This window comes from Euprymna scolopes, chromosome 14, assembly GCF_053919585.1.
Source record: "Euprymna scolopes isolate OS-2025 chromosome 14, ASM5391958v1, whole genome shotgun sequence".
Taxonomy (NCBI): domain Eukaryota; kingdom Metazoa; phylum Mollusca; class Cephalopoda; order Sepiida; family Sepiolidae; genus Euprymna; species Euprymna scolopes.
The window spans coordinates 23,395,321-23,412,754 of NC_136495.1; the positions used below are offsets into that span (position 1 = coordinate 23,395,321).

The 17,434-nt window shown below is 34.2% G+C and overlaps 1 protein-coding gene across 6 annotated transcripts in view; it reads right to left on the minus strand.

Moving 5' to 3' along the window:
- LOC145292910 (uncharacterized) overlaps nucleotides 1-17,434 on the minus strand; it is a 69,570-nt gene that overhangs the window by 28,040 nt on the left and 24,096 nt on the right. For all 6 annotated transcript variants that reach the window (XM_080139057.1, XM_080139056.1, XM_080139052.1 and 3 more), the window contains 2 exons: nucleotides 14,608-14,802; nucleotides 11,360-11,516 (listed from right to left, as the gene is read on the minus strand). In XM_080139057.1, coding sequence (XP_079995183.1) covers nucleotides 11,360-11,516; nucleotides 14,608-14,754 — 304 coding nt within the window. In that variant the 5' untranslated portion in view covers nucleotides 14,755-14,802. The remainder of the gene's footprint in view (nucleotides 1-11,359; nucleotides 11,517-14,607; nucleotides 14,803-17,434) is intronic.

Consider the following 17,434-nt stretch of genomic DNA (forward strand, 5'->3'; position numbering starts at 1 on the left):
CATAATAGCAATACCACACCATTTTTTTCTTTAGATTGAATAAACTCAAATCAATCATTATTGAAAAGAGCACAAAAAAAAAAGATAGAAGAAATATCTTTTTTTTTTAATCAGCCAATTAAAACTGAAGTTATGACAATTCAAAGTATCAAAAAATGTGTGGTTCACTGGATATTTTGCCTTAAGTCAGTCCTATTCAAATGCATATAAGCTTGTGACAAAAAATGGTAAGAAATTTGCACAATTTACAGACTAACCCATCTTTAAAAAGCTGTATCTTAAAACCTTTTGAAGATATTAGAATGAAATTTTGAACATATTATAAGGATACCATTAAGGTTCAGTTGGTGTTATTTACGACCATCTCATTTGATAACTTACGGACTAATTTGCATACTGATTAGCATATTTCAGTTACATTTTAACAGCTTTAAGTAGAAACATCATAAAAACAGCTAAGAAAAATGCTAAATGGGGATTTATCATCATAGGAAATTTTATTCTGATGGATATTTTCATTTGCCATTATAACATCATGAAAAATCCAAAATGGCGACCGGGAAATCCAAAATGCTACCATGACATGATTCAAAGAAATTATTAACAAAATATGGCTTGTAGCATATCAAATTAAGGAAACTCTGCACAGATCAGAATTATATTTTCAAATACATTAAACTAATTAGCAGAATTAAGTTTTATTTTAACAGCTTCAAGTAGAAGCATCATAAAAAAAACAGTTTAAAAAATGGGAGGTAAGACTTTATCATCATCTGAAATTTTATTCTGATGGATTTATTATTTGTCAGCATTACACTGTGAAAAATCCAAGATGGCAATCATGACATGATTCACAGAAATTATTAAAATATGGCTTGTAGCATTTCAAACAAAAGGAAATTTTGTACAGATTGTTTTCAAGTTCATTAAAATAATTAGGATAATTAAATTTCATTTTTAATGGCTTGAAATTACCATGACAATTATCGGGTGAGTTTCTACCACTATTTTGTATCATTTTTTATTTTTAAGTCATTGTTGAGACTTCAAAAGAAATTGCGACTATTTTTTTCTTGTTCTCATGTAGCGCTTGACACTACTTGTATTTTGAATAGAATAAACATTTAAATTTATCAGGTAAATAGAAGTAACATTTATTTGTTATATATTTGTTTTTTGGCCACTTTTTCATACCTCTGTGGATTGTAAAACAAACCCAATAAAAGTTATTCTTTTACTTAACTGGATAAGTGGTTTGTGTTTTTTAACTCATTTAAAAATATAGTCATTGTCAGTCATTCTTTTTCAAAGAATTTATTTTTTTAAAATATTCTATTCCGTTCCATAATTAAAAACTTATGTTTTCTAAAACATAAGAAAAATAGAATAAATACTTTATGTTCATTAGTTGATGAACGTTTTATTTACAGATGTAAGCCAGACATTTCTGCCATCGAGCAGGGACCACACGCGTAGTTTAACTGCTCGCAGTGAACACCAGGACTTTTTAATCCTAATATTGTGATCCCCCCTAAACAGGACCACAACAAAAACCAATCATCATCTTGGGTCATTTGAAACGTCTTTGTTAACAGATTCCAGCTCCCACTCAAAGGGGTCCTGGATATGACCTTAAACTATATCCAATGGTGAGGCCCCAGCTTGCGAGCTTTGGGGAGTGTGGAGCCACCCTTTAATTGCCATTGCAATTTACAATAAAAGTAGTTCTCACAAAGGCTTTCTTCATACATTTATTGTGTTTCGACCAAAAAATGGTTAAAAGTTCTTGTTTTGTTCACTCACATTGTTGAAAATAAAAACTTTTGAAAAAGTCTTGAGACATTCAAAAACTATGTACACTCATTTTCTGCCTTTTTGACTCCTACTCTTATTCCATTTTCTCATACAAAACATGGCGATTTTGATAAGGGCTGTTTGTTTTAGCTGGGTTCCTCTTTGAGCGAACATACTATTTCATACACAAAAACGAACTTGAACTATTCCCTGAGAAGAACCTTCATAGGAAGCAACCAATTTCGATCTGTATCGGGTTAAGTCAGGGGAGTGACCAGTCATGCCAAATTCCATGAATTTCATCTCCAAACAGGCGCCCATTAAAAAAAGTTGAATATGTAAAAATTGATAAAAATATAAAAAGATAAAACAGTTGCAGTGAAATGGTATTCAGAAAATCAGGAGCAAGTGTCATGATTTGGATTTGATCACGAGTTGAAGCGCTCTTTAACTTTTTTTTTTTTTTTTTTTTTACATACGCATCACCACATTATCAAGGCCCAGAGGCCACTCAAGGATAAGGGTTAAAGAGTGTACAGTAGAAATTGGACACTATAGTAATCATTAGTAATAAAAATTTGGTAAATTTGATAACTTATATGGAACGGCTCATCAAGAACTTATTTACGTTAGACTTGAACACAACCATATTGTAGTCAGCCAGAAAGCAGGAAAACGGAAGACAATTCCACAGGCGTGCAGTTCTAAGAAAGAACCTTTGTTCATGGAATCTACGTTTAGGTTTAGGCACAGATAAAGAGTGGGGGGAATTATTGATAGTGTTTACAGCTAGACGAGTGTTTCTTGTGAAAGTTTGGCGAAGGGGGACCATAGATTGAAGCTCAGTTGAACACTTTCCATGAAAATAACGATACATCAGAGACAAACTCGCAACATCTCTTCTGTGAGATAGAGGTTGCAGCGAAGAGAAAAGGACATCTCCTACGAGGCTACGAAGTCTATTTTGAACTCTATCAAGGCAGGACAAGTCCTTTCTAGCAGCTCCTGCCCAGATGTGGCAACAGTATTCCATCCTTGGACGTACCTGGCTCTTATATAGATAGAGAATAGCATCAGCAGTGAGATATTTACCGGATCGATAGAAAGATCCCACCATTTTTCCAGCGACCTTGGCAACAGATTTGATGTACGTGTTCCATTTCAGATCAGGAGTAATGGTCAAGCCCAGAAGCTTGTCAAAACTTGAGGCCTCCTGAAGACGAGAGCCATTCATTTCAATTGATGCCAGATGTGGATTAGAATGTTGATGATGTAAAGAGAGAAGCTTGGTTTTAGATGCATTAAAAGTAACCAGCCACTCCTTTCCCCATTGTACTACGTGCTCAAGATCAGAGGAGAGAAAATTGGAGAGAACTTGGTCGTTTACTGTCTTAGATGTGCTACCATAAATGGTAGTGTCGTCAGCATAAATGTCTACAAATGATGTAAGGATATGATTTGGAAGATCATTAATGTAGATCAGGAAAAGAGTCGGGCCTAGGATGGACCCCTGAGGGACACCGGCATTAATACTGTGAGCTTCTGATTTTTGCCCCTCAACTACTACTCTTATGAATCTATCAGAAAGAAATGATTTAATAATTGAGAAGACTTTTCCAGCTATACCATAGCTAGCGATCTTATGAAGTAAACCTTTATGCCATACCCTATCAAAGGCTTTAGATATGTCAAGAGCAATTGCCCTAGAAAGATTGCCACCGTCGAGAGATTTGCTAATCCTATGCAATATAACTGTAAGCACATCTGCTGTAGATCTAGCAGAACGGAAACCATATTGAGTGTCACTAAGAAGGTTATTTTTGTTGAGATGGTTGATTACTTCTGTATTTAACACAGATTCTAGCAACTTACTCATGACGCACAGGAGACTTATTGGCCTGTACTGAGAGGGGGATGAGCGATCACCTGAATTCTTAAATACAGGGCATACTGATGAGATTTTCCAGGGAGATGGGAAACTATTCTCCTTAAGACAACGTTTAAACAGTTTTGTAAGTATGGGCGCTAGTTCAGGTTGAAGTTTTTTGAGTACTATAATTGGAATACCGTCAGGGCCAGTTGCTTTACTGGAATCAAGGTTTTTGATTAGCTTGGCAACATCACGTACAGATATATGTATATCACCTAGCGTGTTTTCTGATACAGGAGGAAATATTGGGGGTTGGCGGCCTTGGTCGCAAAGGGTAGAATTAGCTGCAAAGTTCTTGACAAAGAGTTTGGCTTTGTCTGATGCTGACGAGATTACCTCAGGTCCATTGATAATAGCTGGGATGGAGCACACGCTTCTGTTCAGGATTCTGTTTGCTATTTGCCAAAACTGGTGGGAACCAAGCCGCTGCTCAGCTACTTTGGACTTAACAGATTGAGCATACAACTCTCTTGCTTTCTTTATTACTTTCTTACAATCTTTCATCAGATAATGTAATCGATCTAGTTCTGCTACTTTTTCTCTGGTGTCTTTCCATTCCATAGCCCTTGAGCCCCTGGAGGAGCATAGGCCATCTACAACTTTTTGTAGATGTTTTTGTAACGAGGAGTTCTTTTTACAGGGTGAGGGTGCTGGCCCCACGCCCAACCTTCCCAGAAGGTACATACAGCACCTAGCCTTTCCAAATGGTCACACGGTCCTGGATATGACCTTAAACTATATCCAGTGGTGAGGCCCTAGCTTTAATTGCCATTGCTCCCAGGTCCACTCTGACCCCGAGTGGTAGTACCTGTTACAGTCCCAACTACGGGTTAAATAGAAATCGACTTGAAAACAACAAATTCTTTTAAAAAATTTTTTCTTCTGAATCTTTGGATTCGGCATTAAATAACCTGAAAAGGTTGATATGACGTAAAACAAAAACAACCAACCAACCAACCAACCAAATGGTCACCCATCTGGTACTGGCCAGGCTCAATGTTGCTTAACTTTGGTGATCTGGCAAGAACCGGTGTGTCAACGTGATTGTGCCGTACATTGGTGTCTGTTTCACTGAGCATTAATTCTGCACAGTCAGTTCACTAACGCCAACTTTATCACCATGGACATGTAACTTTTGAATGTTTCAACAGTTTGTTCTAACTTCCTTTTGACGCTATGAACACGGCTATGAAAAGCAACACTGTGCAGAACTACAGGGGAAACATCCACGAATACCAGTCTCACATTCAAGGTTTTTTTGTGAAGTTTTCACAGAATTCACACGTTCATAGTCTGGATCTATTGTGTCATCAACTGTCAGACTCACATATTTCTTTGTGCACTGACAAGAAAGTGACCTGGTGTTATATTATACCTTCTTGCCTCTAGATCTTTTGCAATCTGCAAAGATATCGGTCATTCACCTTTGACCTCTTGTGCTGTAAAAATCCACTACAATACTTTGTGGTCTTTGCTTCATCACAAACAATATTTTGTTCCATCACAAACAATATTTTGTTCCATCACAAACAATATTTTGTTCCATCACAAACAATATTTTGTTCCATCACAAACAATATTTTGTTCCATCACAAACAATATTTTGTTCCATCATAAATAATATTTTGTTCCATCATAAATAATATTTTGTTCCATCACAAACAATATTTTGTTCCATCATAAATAATATTTTGTTCCATCACAAACAATATTTTGTTCCATCACAAACAATATTTTGTTCCATCACAAACAATATTTTGTTCCATCACAAACAATATTTTTTTCCATCACAAACAATATTTTGTTCCATCACAAACAATATTTTGTTCCATCACAAACAATATTTTGTTCCATCATAAATAATATTTTGTTCCATCACAAACAATATTTTGTTCCATCACAAATAATATTTTGTTCCATCACAAATAATATTTTGTTCCATCACAAACAATATTTTGTTCCATCACAAACAATATTTTGTTCCATCACAAACAATATTTTTTTCCATCACAAACAATATTTTGTTCCATCACAAACAATATTTTGTTCCATCACAAACAATATTTTGTTCCATCATAAATAATATTTTGTTCCATCACAAACAATATTTTGTTCCATCACAAACAATATTTTGTTCCATCACAAACAATATTTTGTTCCATCACAAACAATGTTTTGTTCCATCATAAATAATATTTTGTTCCATCATAAATAATATTTTGTTCCATCACAAACAATATTTTGTTCCATCATAAATAATATTTTGTTCCATCACAAACAATATTTTGTTCCATCACAAACAATATTTTGTTCCATCACAAACAATATTTTGTTCCATCACAAATAATATTTTGTTCCATCACAAACAATATTTTGTTCCATCACAAACAATATTTTGTTCCATCACAAACAATATTTTTTTCCATCACAAACAATATTTTGTTCCATCACAAACAATATTTTGTTCCATCACAAACAATATTTTGTTCCATCATAAATAATATTTTGTTCCATCACAAACAATATTTTGTTCCATCACAAACAATATTTTGTTCCATCACAAACAATATTTTGTTCCATCACAAACAATATTTTGTTCCATCATAAATAATATTTTGTTCCATCATAAATAATATTTTGTTCCATCACAAACAATATTTTGTTCCATCATAAATAATATTTTGTTCCATCACAAACAATATTTTTTTCCATCACAAACAATATTTTGTTCCATCACAAACAATATTTTGTTCCATCACAAACAATATTTTGTACCATCACAAATAATATTTTGTTCCATCACAAATAATATTTTGTTCCATCACAAATAATATTTTGGAAATATTGTTTGTGATGGAGCAAATGGTTGATAATTCACCTTCATTTCTTTCAGTCCAACTCTCTACAACAATGTCTCAATAATTCCTTGCTCCAAGTCTGATAGATTCTCAAGTCCCTTGAACCGATTATAGTCAAACTTGTGACGAAAGCCATTATAGTCAAACTATGCGACGAAGACCATCAACTCCCCCTATAACAAACAACACACTATGCAACATACAAATATCTGTGCGTGAGGTCATTAAGCTAATCAAGAACCTTGATTCCAGTAAAGCAACTGGCTCTGACGGCATTCCAATTATAGTGCTGAAAAAGCTCCAACCAAAACTTGCCCCCATACTTACCAAACTGTTTAAGTGTTGCCTTCAGGAGAAGTGCTTCCCAACACCCTGGAAAACCTCATCAGTATGCCCTGTATTTAAGAATTCAGGTGATAAGTCGTCTCCCTCTCAGTACAGACCAATAAGTCTTCTGTGTGTCATGAGTAAGTTGTTGGAATCCATATTAGTAGAAGTAGTCAACCACCTCAGCAAAAATAACCTTCTTAGTGACATGCAATATGGTTTCTGTTCTGCTAGATCTACAGTGAATCTCTTGACAAAGGCTTCTTTCTAGGGCAATTGCTCTTGACATATCAAAAGCCTTTGATAAGGTATGGCATAAGGGCTTCTTCACAAGATTTCCAGCGACGGTATAACTGAAAATGTTTTTTCAATCATTAAAGCATTTCTCTCTGATAGGCTCATAAGAGTAGTGGTTGATGGGCAGAAATCAGAGGCCCTCAGTATTAATGCTGGAGTCCTTCAGGGGTCCATTCTGGGCCCAACTTTCTTCCTGATCTACATCAATGATCTCCCAAAACACATACTTAAATCATTCATTGACATCTATGCTGATGACACAACCGTCTATGGCAACACATCAAAGGCTGTAAATTACAAAGTTCTCTCTGATTCTCTCTCCTCTGATCTCGAGCACATGATACAGTGGAGGAAGAGGTGGCTAGTTAATTTTAATGTATCTAAAACCAAGCTTCTATCTTTACATCATCAATGCTCTGATCCTCATCTGGCATCAGTTGAAATGGTTGGCTCTCGTCTAGGGGAAGCCCCATGTTTTGATAAGGTTCTGGGCTTGACCTTTACTCCTGATCTGAAATGGAACACGTACATCAAGTCTGTTGCCAAGGTCGCTGGAAAAATGGTAGGATCCTTCTACCGCTCCAGAAGATATCTGAATTCTCTATCTATATAAAAGCCAAGTACATCCAAGGATGGAGTACTGCTGCCACATCTGGGCAAGAGCTGCTAAAAACAGCCTATCCTGCCTTGACAGAGTACAAAATAAACTTTGTGGCTAAGTGGGGGATGCCCTTTTCTCTTCCCTGCAACCTCTCTCCCACAGGAGAGATGTTGCGAGCCTGTCTTTGTTGTATCATTATTTCCATGGGAAGTGCTCATCTGAGCTCCAATCTCTGCCCCCCTCGCCAATCTTTCACAAAAAACTCTTGTCTAGCTGAAACCACTGTCAAAAATTTTCCCCACTCCTTATCTGTGTCAAAACCAAAACGTAGATTCCATAAACAAAGCTTCTTTCTTAGAAGTGCACGCCTGTGGAACTCTGTTCCATTTGCTTGTTTCCCACCTGACTACAACCTTCAAGTCCAACATAAACAAATTCCTGATGAACCGCCCACTTAAGTAAGACACTTTATCAAATCTCAACACTAACGTACTGTACATGCAATAACCCTTATCCCCGAGTGGCTTCCGAGCCTTGATAAGTGGTGACCACCTTGTTAAAAAAAAAAAAAAAAACTCAAATTGAGTTGAACACCAATGGAGCAAGCCTTGTAAGTAATCCAGTTTTCTGAAGAAAGGTAAAAAAGAAAATTAGAAACTAGCTGCACTACATTTTGCATACATGCTTTTTTATAAGAAACACGAGTTGGCCTCCTAGTACAAGAAGTCTTTTAATTTTTGATACATAGTTCCAAAAATGTCTTAATTAGTTTCTGAATCAAATTTGTCAAATACTCTGGAAATGTAGTTTAAGGATATTTGTAAGGTATTTTGTAAGGTAAACACAGTGTAAGTGTGAATATTTGGGGCTTTCTGGTACAAATATACCATTTTCACTTTTTTCACGGGAGCCAATAAGCTGATGTAGGATTTGTTTCTTAACCCTTGCAAAACCATGTGTTTTTTCCCGGAGTGCAGTGGACTAGGAGAGGGGGTCAACTTGACCCAGAATTTAAAAATGTGTATAAACTCCATGAAATACAAGAATTTGAAACAATTTTTTATCTTTGTGTTCCTTCGTCTTCTTAGATCACATATCAACAAAAATTAGCAATGCTTTGTAATTTGTTGATGTGCAGTGACTTTAAGAAGTATGGTCAAAAGAAATCTTGTGATATTTTAGAAAAATGCTGATTTTCAGGAAAACCAATTTTTTTCATCAAGTTTTCCTGCTATAATCAATATTTTTATCTTTTCAGATAGATTCCACCTTAGTTTGGAGTATCCCATCATGAAAAGCAATAAAATTTTGTATTTTGATCATTTTAAGTCAATTTCTGAAAAATTTTATAGGGATTACTCTCAAGGACACCCCTGGAGAAAAATTATTTTGTAAATTTGATTTTTTCACACCTTATCATGAGTTAGAAATATTCAGGAAGCTATATAGAAAATCGGAGCCCAAAAAAAAATCACGTTTTCAGGAAAATATAAACAAAAGTTTAAAAATTGCGTCAAAATGACCCCCCCACCCCTAGTCTTTTGAGGGTTAAAAAGTTTCTCAAGAAGTTTCTTAATCAAAATTGTTGGCTTGAGATAGTACTAGAAATTTCTTAAGATTTTTACCATCCTATTACTGGTTTCTTATAAAACGGCTTCTAATAAAAAAAAAAAAGCATACTTTTATCCAGCTTGGTGTTTCCAACCCTCATCAACTAATCTTGAAGATGGCTAGATTGTTGAAATTGTTACCAGAACTTAACTGTTTTAGTATCTGACTTATTCCAAAATTAAGGTGTGGCATAAGTTTTGACACATGTCTAAATTGATTATTACATCCAATAGTGATGTACTCCAATGATGTTTGCCGGCCTTTCACTACTTGCAACTTTAGGGTCCCAGCTGACGAGAAAGCACCCCAGATCATTAAAGACCCTCCTCCTCTATGCCGAGTTGAAAAAGTCTCTTTGAGCAAATTTTTATCATGCCAATAGTGTTGAAATCCATATGGACCATCTAGATTAAACTTTTTCTCATCATAGAAAATTACATTTTCCCACTTTTTTTCATCCCAAGTCTGGTATTTGGCGGCATATTTAAGTTGGTTAGTTTTGTGCTGTTCAAGAAAACGTGGTTTCTGCAGTCGCTTTAACTGATTGAAACCCTTCATTTTCAGATGCCTTCCGATGGTTTTAGGACTACATTCTGCTGCTGTTTGGCTTTTCAATCGACTTGAGCTCATACTGGAGTTTTTTTTTAAACTTCTTCTGATATGGCAATCCAGTGATGGGGTTATTTTTTGGGTTGACTTGGACTCTTTTTGTGCCCATATTGATCTGGATTTCTTAAAAAATTTGTGATGACCATTTTGCTACGATTCACTTCGTTTGCAATAGATCTATGGGAGAGTCCACCCCTATTAAGCTCAAAGATCTTTCCTCTCTCAAAGTCTGATAATAGTTTCCCTTTTGCCATTTATAATTTAGTAAGATGTTTTTTATCCACCAACAAGTTGCTTTTAGTAACATAGAAAGCTTTTCGTATTCATTTTTTCAAACCTAGCCAATTTTATTAAAGTGGTCTTATCATTTTGACCAGGTGAAAATGTTTGTTTTTTAAAAAATAATTATTAGATCAGGGTTAAGGTTTCGAATGAAGCAGATTTAATTTTTTTTCCATCATATTTTCCCTTTTGGCAATGGTTTCAACCATTTGTTTGATTAAAAATTTGATAATATGCCTAAATGCTTACTTTCTTAAGTGGTCTTATGATTTTGACCAGGACTGTATATCCGACTTTCAACAGAAACTGGGAGTGAATGAAACAAGAACTTTAAACCATTTTTGGTCCAGGGACAATTTATTATGTCTAAAAACAATACATGAAAAAAGTAATGCGTTACCATGCCAGCCACACCCTTGTTTATTCGATTTTGGGGCACATGTGAAAAAATCCAAAGACCCTTAATATCTCTATAAGGCCTCATTTTTGAGAAAATCTGATGCCATTGCTGGATTCCTTGGGTCAAAAAACTTATCCGAGTGAATTTTTAGAGCCATACGATCTTCCAATCAGAAAATATTCAAAGAAATAACATCACAAAATTGTCACCCGGGTGTCACATTATGTGACTAATGTCAAAACAAAAAATGCTCTAAATCGGAAACCGCTTGGAGTTATGTGCTCAAATTTTCAGGATTTCTTAGTTCCTATATTTTCTATCTGCAGTGCAAACTACAGCCAGATCTGAGGAAATGGGTTTCAAAATCCCATATTCCTGGATGATTTGACACGGAATGACCCGAACCACAAACATTCAGTTAGGGCACGTAACACAACATTAACATATACCCACAACAGATTTGGGTCCTTACAAATATATGTAATGATATATATACATACGTTTAGTTAGTAAAGTATATATAAACGGTCGTATAAACACCACCACACACAGACTATACAATAGAGAGTCACTTGTGTCTCAGCAAAGAATCCATCTCCATCCCAAAACAATTCTATGATCTTTATTTATCTGTTGCTTTTTCTACTAACCATTTTTGGCGTCAATCAGCATTCCGACTTCATGAGGCCGGCGAATTTTTTCAAGAGCATCCAAAATCCTCCCGACTGTGTTTTTGGGATTTTTCGACCATTCTTCAAAAAGTGCCAATGTGTTGCTTTCATGCCTGTGTAATTTTCCCTCTAATGACTGAAAGAAAAAAAAAATTCATTATATATATATATATATATGTTTACTGTTTTTGAGAAAGAATTCCATCAAGTGTTCGATTACAAAGAAAAAAATTTCAATATTTATTTTATTTAAAAACTGTAGAGAAAGTCAGAAAAACATTGGTACCATCGGTTTCAAACCTAACATAAGGGGCACCAGTTAATGGTAAATAATGTTAGGCTCTCGTCAGCCATATTGTTTTCTGTTTATCTTGGTTTTTCCTCAGAAAGATGAACAAAAAACAATACGGCTGACATTATTTACCATTAAAAAAACAATACGGCCTAAAATTATTTACCATTAACTGGTGCCCCTTATGTTAGGCTTGAAACCGACGGTACCAATGTTTTTCTGACCTCCTTTACAGTTTTTAATAAATATATATATATATATATATATATATATACATATATATATATATATATATATATATATATATAAATCCTCGAAACAGTGTTTCATGGTAAACGATTGATGATCCCTTAAAAATAAATTATTACTGGTACTATAGTGAATTCAAGAGAGCAAGTTTGTGCAGTGATTGCAGGTGATTGAATGACTTACTGACTAAATGGTTTTCTAACGAATGAAGAAAAAAAATTTTTTTTGGTATAGTTTTAAAGGTTAAAAACTTCCAAGACTATATATATATATATATATATATATATATATATATACATACAGAGAGAGAGAGAGAGAGAGATTTAATAATTTTGGAGATAGAGAATTTTATGTGCAATTTTGTTTATAATTAAAAGAAGAGAAAAAAATTATGTTTAACACACGCACAATGCGAACGCCAACACTCTTTATCCTAGCAATCACTCCCTCTATTTACGTAGATAGTTTCCAAGACTTAATGACTGAAGCACACACATACACACACACTGCAAGGAGACCCGACGTAGCCCAGGATTAAATGAGAATAAACAAATGTTTTACACTCCAATATTTTTATTGTCATCGAAATTGGTGAATTGACCATTTTTCAATCAAATCAATTAATTGCTTGCTCTAGTTGGGGACCCACCACATGTGCACGGAGAGGAAACTTAACATGCCTCCCCAGAGTAACTTAGTCCACAAGACATTGCACTGTAGAGAACATGCTGCTGATTTTATACAATCTATATATCTATAAAAGTGAAATTGTGTGTGTGTGTGTGTGTGTGCGCATTTTCCTACTAAACTACTCTGTCGAGATTTGACATAAGGAGTATTGAGATTTGGGAAAATCTTTTTAATCTGTTTTCGGCCAGAAATTTGGCTGTCAAGGGGTCAAAGTTCAACGATTTGACCTTTGAAAACTCTACCAAACTCCTCCACCAATTTTGGATCTATAAACTTGAAATTTTTTATGCATGATTACTTGGACATGGATCAAACTTTTTAATTTGATTTGAGCCCAAGACAATAAATGTTAAAGAGTCAAAATTGGAGTCAAAGTTAAAAAAAATTTGACCTCTGCAGTCTCTAGAAAATTACTCAGCCAATTTTTCATCTAAACATTTGAAATTTTATATAAAGTGTATTCAGACATTTGAAATCTATATAAATCGCACCAGTGTTTAAATGTATATATGAATGTATATTTGTATGTCTGCCTAAAACTTTGGACAGAGGCAACGGATTTTCATGAAATCAGTATCATTTTGAAGCTCGACCCTTCGGACAACAAATATTGAAAAATTGGCTAAAAACATTAATTCCTTCACCCTCAACTGGGCAGTTTCCTACAGGGATGGGCCGCTTTTTTTGCCAATATTTTTGAAAGTCATCCCCTCTTTTCGATTGACTAACCTTAATTTAAACCATAGCCACTCCCAGTTTGGCAATAGACAATGGCAAAGACGTCATGTTTTTTTCACGTTCTTTTCCTCCTTCATGGTACAGATTCGAGCACCCAGGCTAGTTTTGCATAAGTAAAGGCAACCTAACATTGGTAATAGATAATTAGCAATTAATCATGAAAAAAAATGGAATGCAAAGCTTTATTGATTCAAAAATCATTTGAAGAATTTTCATAAAAAATTTAAAAAATAAACTATTCTACAAATTCTTCTATTTTATCATCGCAAAGTTTTATCCAAATTTATCAAATTGAAACTATTTTTACAGATGTTACATGCATATTTACCTTCATGTATGTGGGTATGTTTTCAGTCAACCCAGTCATCATTAAACTTGTTCTAACTTGAAACCGATTTAATTTTGGGATATTGATGCTAAAATCCGGTGTTTATTCAGGATTTGGCCTTTATCTAAGGGAGATAACTAGCATTTACTAAGGAAATAATGTTATTTTGTTGCGGATAATTTAGAATGATTTAGGATGCTGAACTGATCAAGGAAACAATTTTTTTTTCTTGATACAAAGAAACTTCATTATTTTCCGGAAATACAATATATGATGATAAATTAATTTTCGAGATACTGAAAAAGAAGATTTTTATAAAAATTATACAGTTCATCATTCGAACTGCCAATGATGAAGTTGTTTTTCGATTAGTCAATGGAAAATGTTTACCTACTTCAAAAAATAAACTTTGTTTATGATGAACGTTTTTTCTGTATTTAATAAAGAAAATTCTTATATAAAGACCAAATCTCGAATAAGTGCCCAAAGGTCAAGGTGAAGGAAAAGGTGAAACACACACTTTTGGTAATAACTTTGGTTCTGTTTAATGCAGAGGCTTACTACTTGGTCCATTTTGTAGCCAATGAAGTCTCACACCTTATATGACCTTGATCTTGAAAAGTTTTACCAAGGTCAAAATTTTGATTTCCGATTTTTTTTTTGAAGTTGACATATGGATCTGACACCCTTTGACAATAGAAACCACCATACAAAATTCCAGCCCGAGCAAATAATGTTTTCATGACATTTCTCAAGTAGTCCATCTTCTAGCTAAATATTTCTCATTTCTTGAATGGTCTGCCTTCTTTTTGTTAAATATTTCTCGTGTGCAGCAAGCCTGTTATTTTCATGCACTGCAACCATGCAAAAACCCACTAAACATGTAATCTTGTGCATGTTTACATTGAGAAAGATGAAATTCCTACTTACCATTTTTTCAACAAAGGTCAGTCCAACCTCCGCCCCCAAACTGGTCCAGTCAGAGGCAAAGACTTTACAGGGAACATCCAACAACTGGGCAAGGTTTTTACGTACATTCATTGGAACGTATTTGAATGGAATATTCCGGAAATCCATGTTGGATCTTTTTCTTCAGGAAAATCAGGAACAAGACTCTGGAGACAACTGGGGTAAAAGCAAAACAAAAAGTCATAAAGTTATTTCATTGAGAAAATATCAGAAATTGTAACGATTTAAAAAAAAAATAAATAAAAATTAGTAGACTACCCATGACCCGTTGGGTCAGTATAAGTTATAGCTAGTTATGGGATAGTGAGTATATTAATTATGCCAAAAATTATGAGCACTTATGTGTACAACAATGGATACCACTTAAGGAATTATATTGCTCAATATCTGAAAAATTACTTTTTTGCAGAAAATATAAATGCGATATTTGTTTTCAGCATACCCGAAAATCTAGAAAAGTCTTCATTTTAAAGAAAAATATTAAGGTGAAAACAAGTAAAAATTTACCAAAACTTCTATTTTTATATTTGCTTTTAAAAAAAAGCTACAATATATACACATTGTTGGTCATCCGATCCTTAAAATTTGTCTGACGTCACTTCCATCGAATGGCTTTGTAAGTAAGGTGTGATTCAATGAAAACCAGTCTAGCATAAAGCACTGATCATGTCAACAGCTATAATTTTTGCCCGTTTTAAACAGACTAAAAAGCTTATTGTTTGTATAATCTTCAAAGTATTAAACATTTGCAAGTAATTTTAACGTCTTCAAACAACCAATCATAGAATCTAATGCAATAAAAAACTTAAAAATAGTTTAAATTGTAAAAAACTAAAGCAAATACATAACTTATTGCATTTGGTTACAGTTACAGTGAGAAATAGGATTTACTGGTTAAATGATTTTAATTTCTTCATTTTTCTTAACTAGTTAACTATGAGATCATTTTATTGCCTTTGGTAACAGTTACTTGTTGCACGCTTTTTTTGTTATGTTCCATTTATAAAAAAAAGTTAAATGCTATGTGTTGACAGTTAAATAGTTACTGTTGTTAGTGGTGGTGGTCGTTGTTGTAATTATCAGTTTAACGCCTGTTTCATATGCTGGCATGTGTTAGATAGCTTTAAAAAATTGACTTTCAAACTAACTTATCTCTAGCCAGGTCATTATTTATCCCTCTGTCTCTTAAGTTCATTTTGATAATTTCCTCCCATGTTTTCCTTGGCTTTCGCATGTGAACTGTATCTGATACCTAAATTGCTCAAGATCTACTCACCCAAGAACTCATTCTTTCAATCTAGCCAAGTCATTTAAATGTTCTTCTGCACACATCTCCTTATACTATAGTATAGGGAGATGTGTGGAGAACAACAGACTGAAATGACATTTGAGCTCTGATACTGTCATGAAACGAAATTGGAAATTAAAAGACGTTTCAATTATACCAGTCATCATAGGAGCAACTGGGCTTATGAAAAAGAACTTAAAAAGTATATAGCAAGCATACCCGGTGAACCAAATGCAAGTGAAATACAAACGATTGCACTGAAAGGGACGGCTAGAATCCTGAAAAGATCTCTTGGTTGGACTCACTAAAATAGGGGTAAATGTCAGACATCTGGTTGGATGTCCCATCCCCTAGAAGAAAAAGTTTAAGAAAAATGAAAAAAAAAAAAAGAGAGAAATCAGCAAAGCTGAATACACCGAAAACTGAAGAATTGAAGCTCAGGCAGTTACGTTGGTCATTGGTTTGGTTAACGTGGAAAGGCCAGAAGAAAGTTAGGCGACCCAAGAAAAGTTACGATCTTAGAAAATAGAATTTGGATAGAATCAAAAGACTGTCAAGCTTAAAAACTGAGATTGTGGCCTGCTAGAAAACGTCAGACCTCTGACAAAGGGAGATGATAATTCAATAAAATAGATGCTGATGCAATCTGATAAACCTCATGAATATAGTAGGAATTTCTATGAATGTAACACATGGAACGTAATTTCATATATGTGCAATAATTTCATTTGTATGTATGCGTAAAATGAAATTATTATTTACTGACTAGTTCTCACACGAATCATTATTGAGGATTGCTCATTAGTGATGTTCCCTGGAATCTAAGTGACAACAAGTATTCCTAAATTTCCAGTATTTTTTCTTTTGATAACCAATGCAAATCACTGTTCTCGCAACAGTCATTTACCATTGATTTCCCAATGCAAACATAAGAAAAGCATGCTTGAAATGTATTAAAATATGTTACTTGAATAAGCGAAATCACACGACTTCAGGTCAAATTCAGTAACTATCTTGTTTTAATTTAATTTATTCTGATAATGTCAACACATTTCAACTAGTTTTTTCTCAATTTTTCACGTGTAATACTAAGTGGATTTTAAATAGAAATTATTCCTCATTTTCTTCTTCTATTAAATAAATCTCAAACGTCTGTGTGTGTGTGTGTGTGTGTATGTTTGCTAAAACCTTTAGTCATCTGTATCATAACAGGCACAAATACAGTATCATTAGAAAGAGCAATCTCTAACAAAATATAGAAAAATTGGAAAAACTCAATTATTTTGTGTAGAAATGTTTTATTTTAAGGAAGAGTCAGATAAAACCGTGCATACATGAACCGTCGTTATGTTCTTCCATTTTAAAAAGCTAAATTTGCAACGTTATATCATCTGTCCTCCTGGGCCCATTGATAACATGTTCGCTTACTAACTTAAGTTATGCGAGTTCATGTCCAGCACGCATCAAATTTATTTTTTTAAGACTGGGCAGCAATACCCC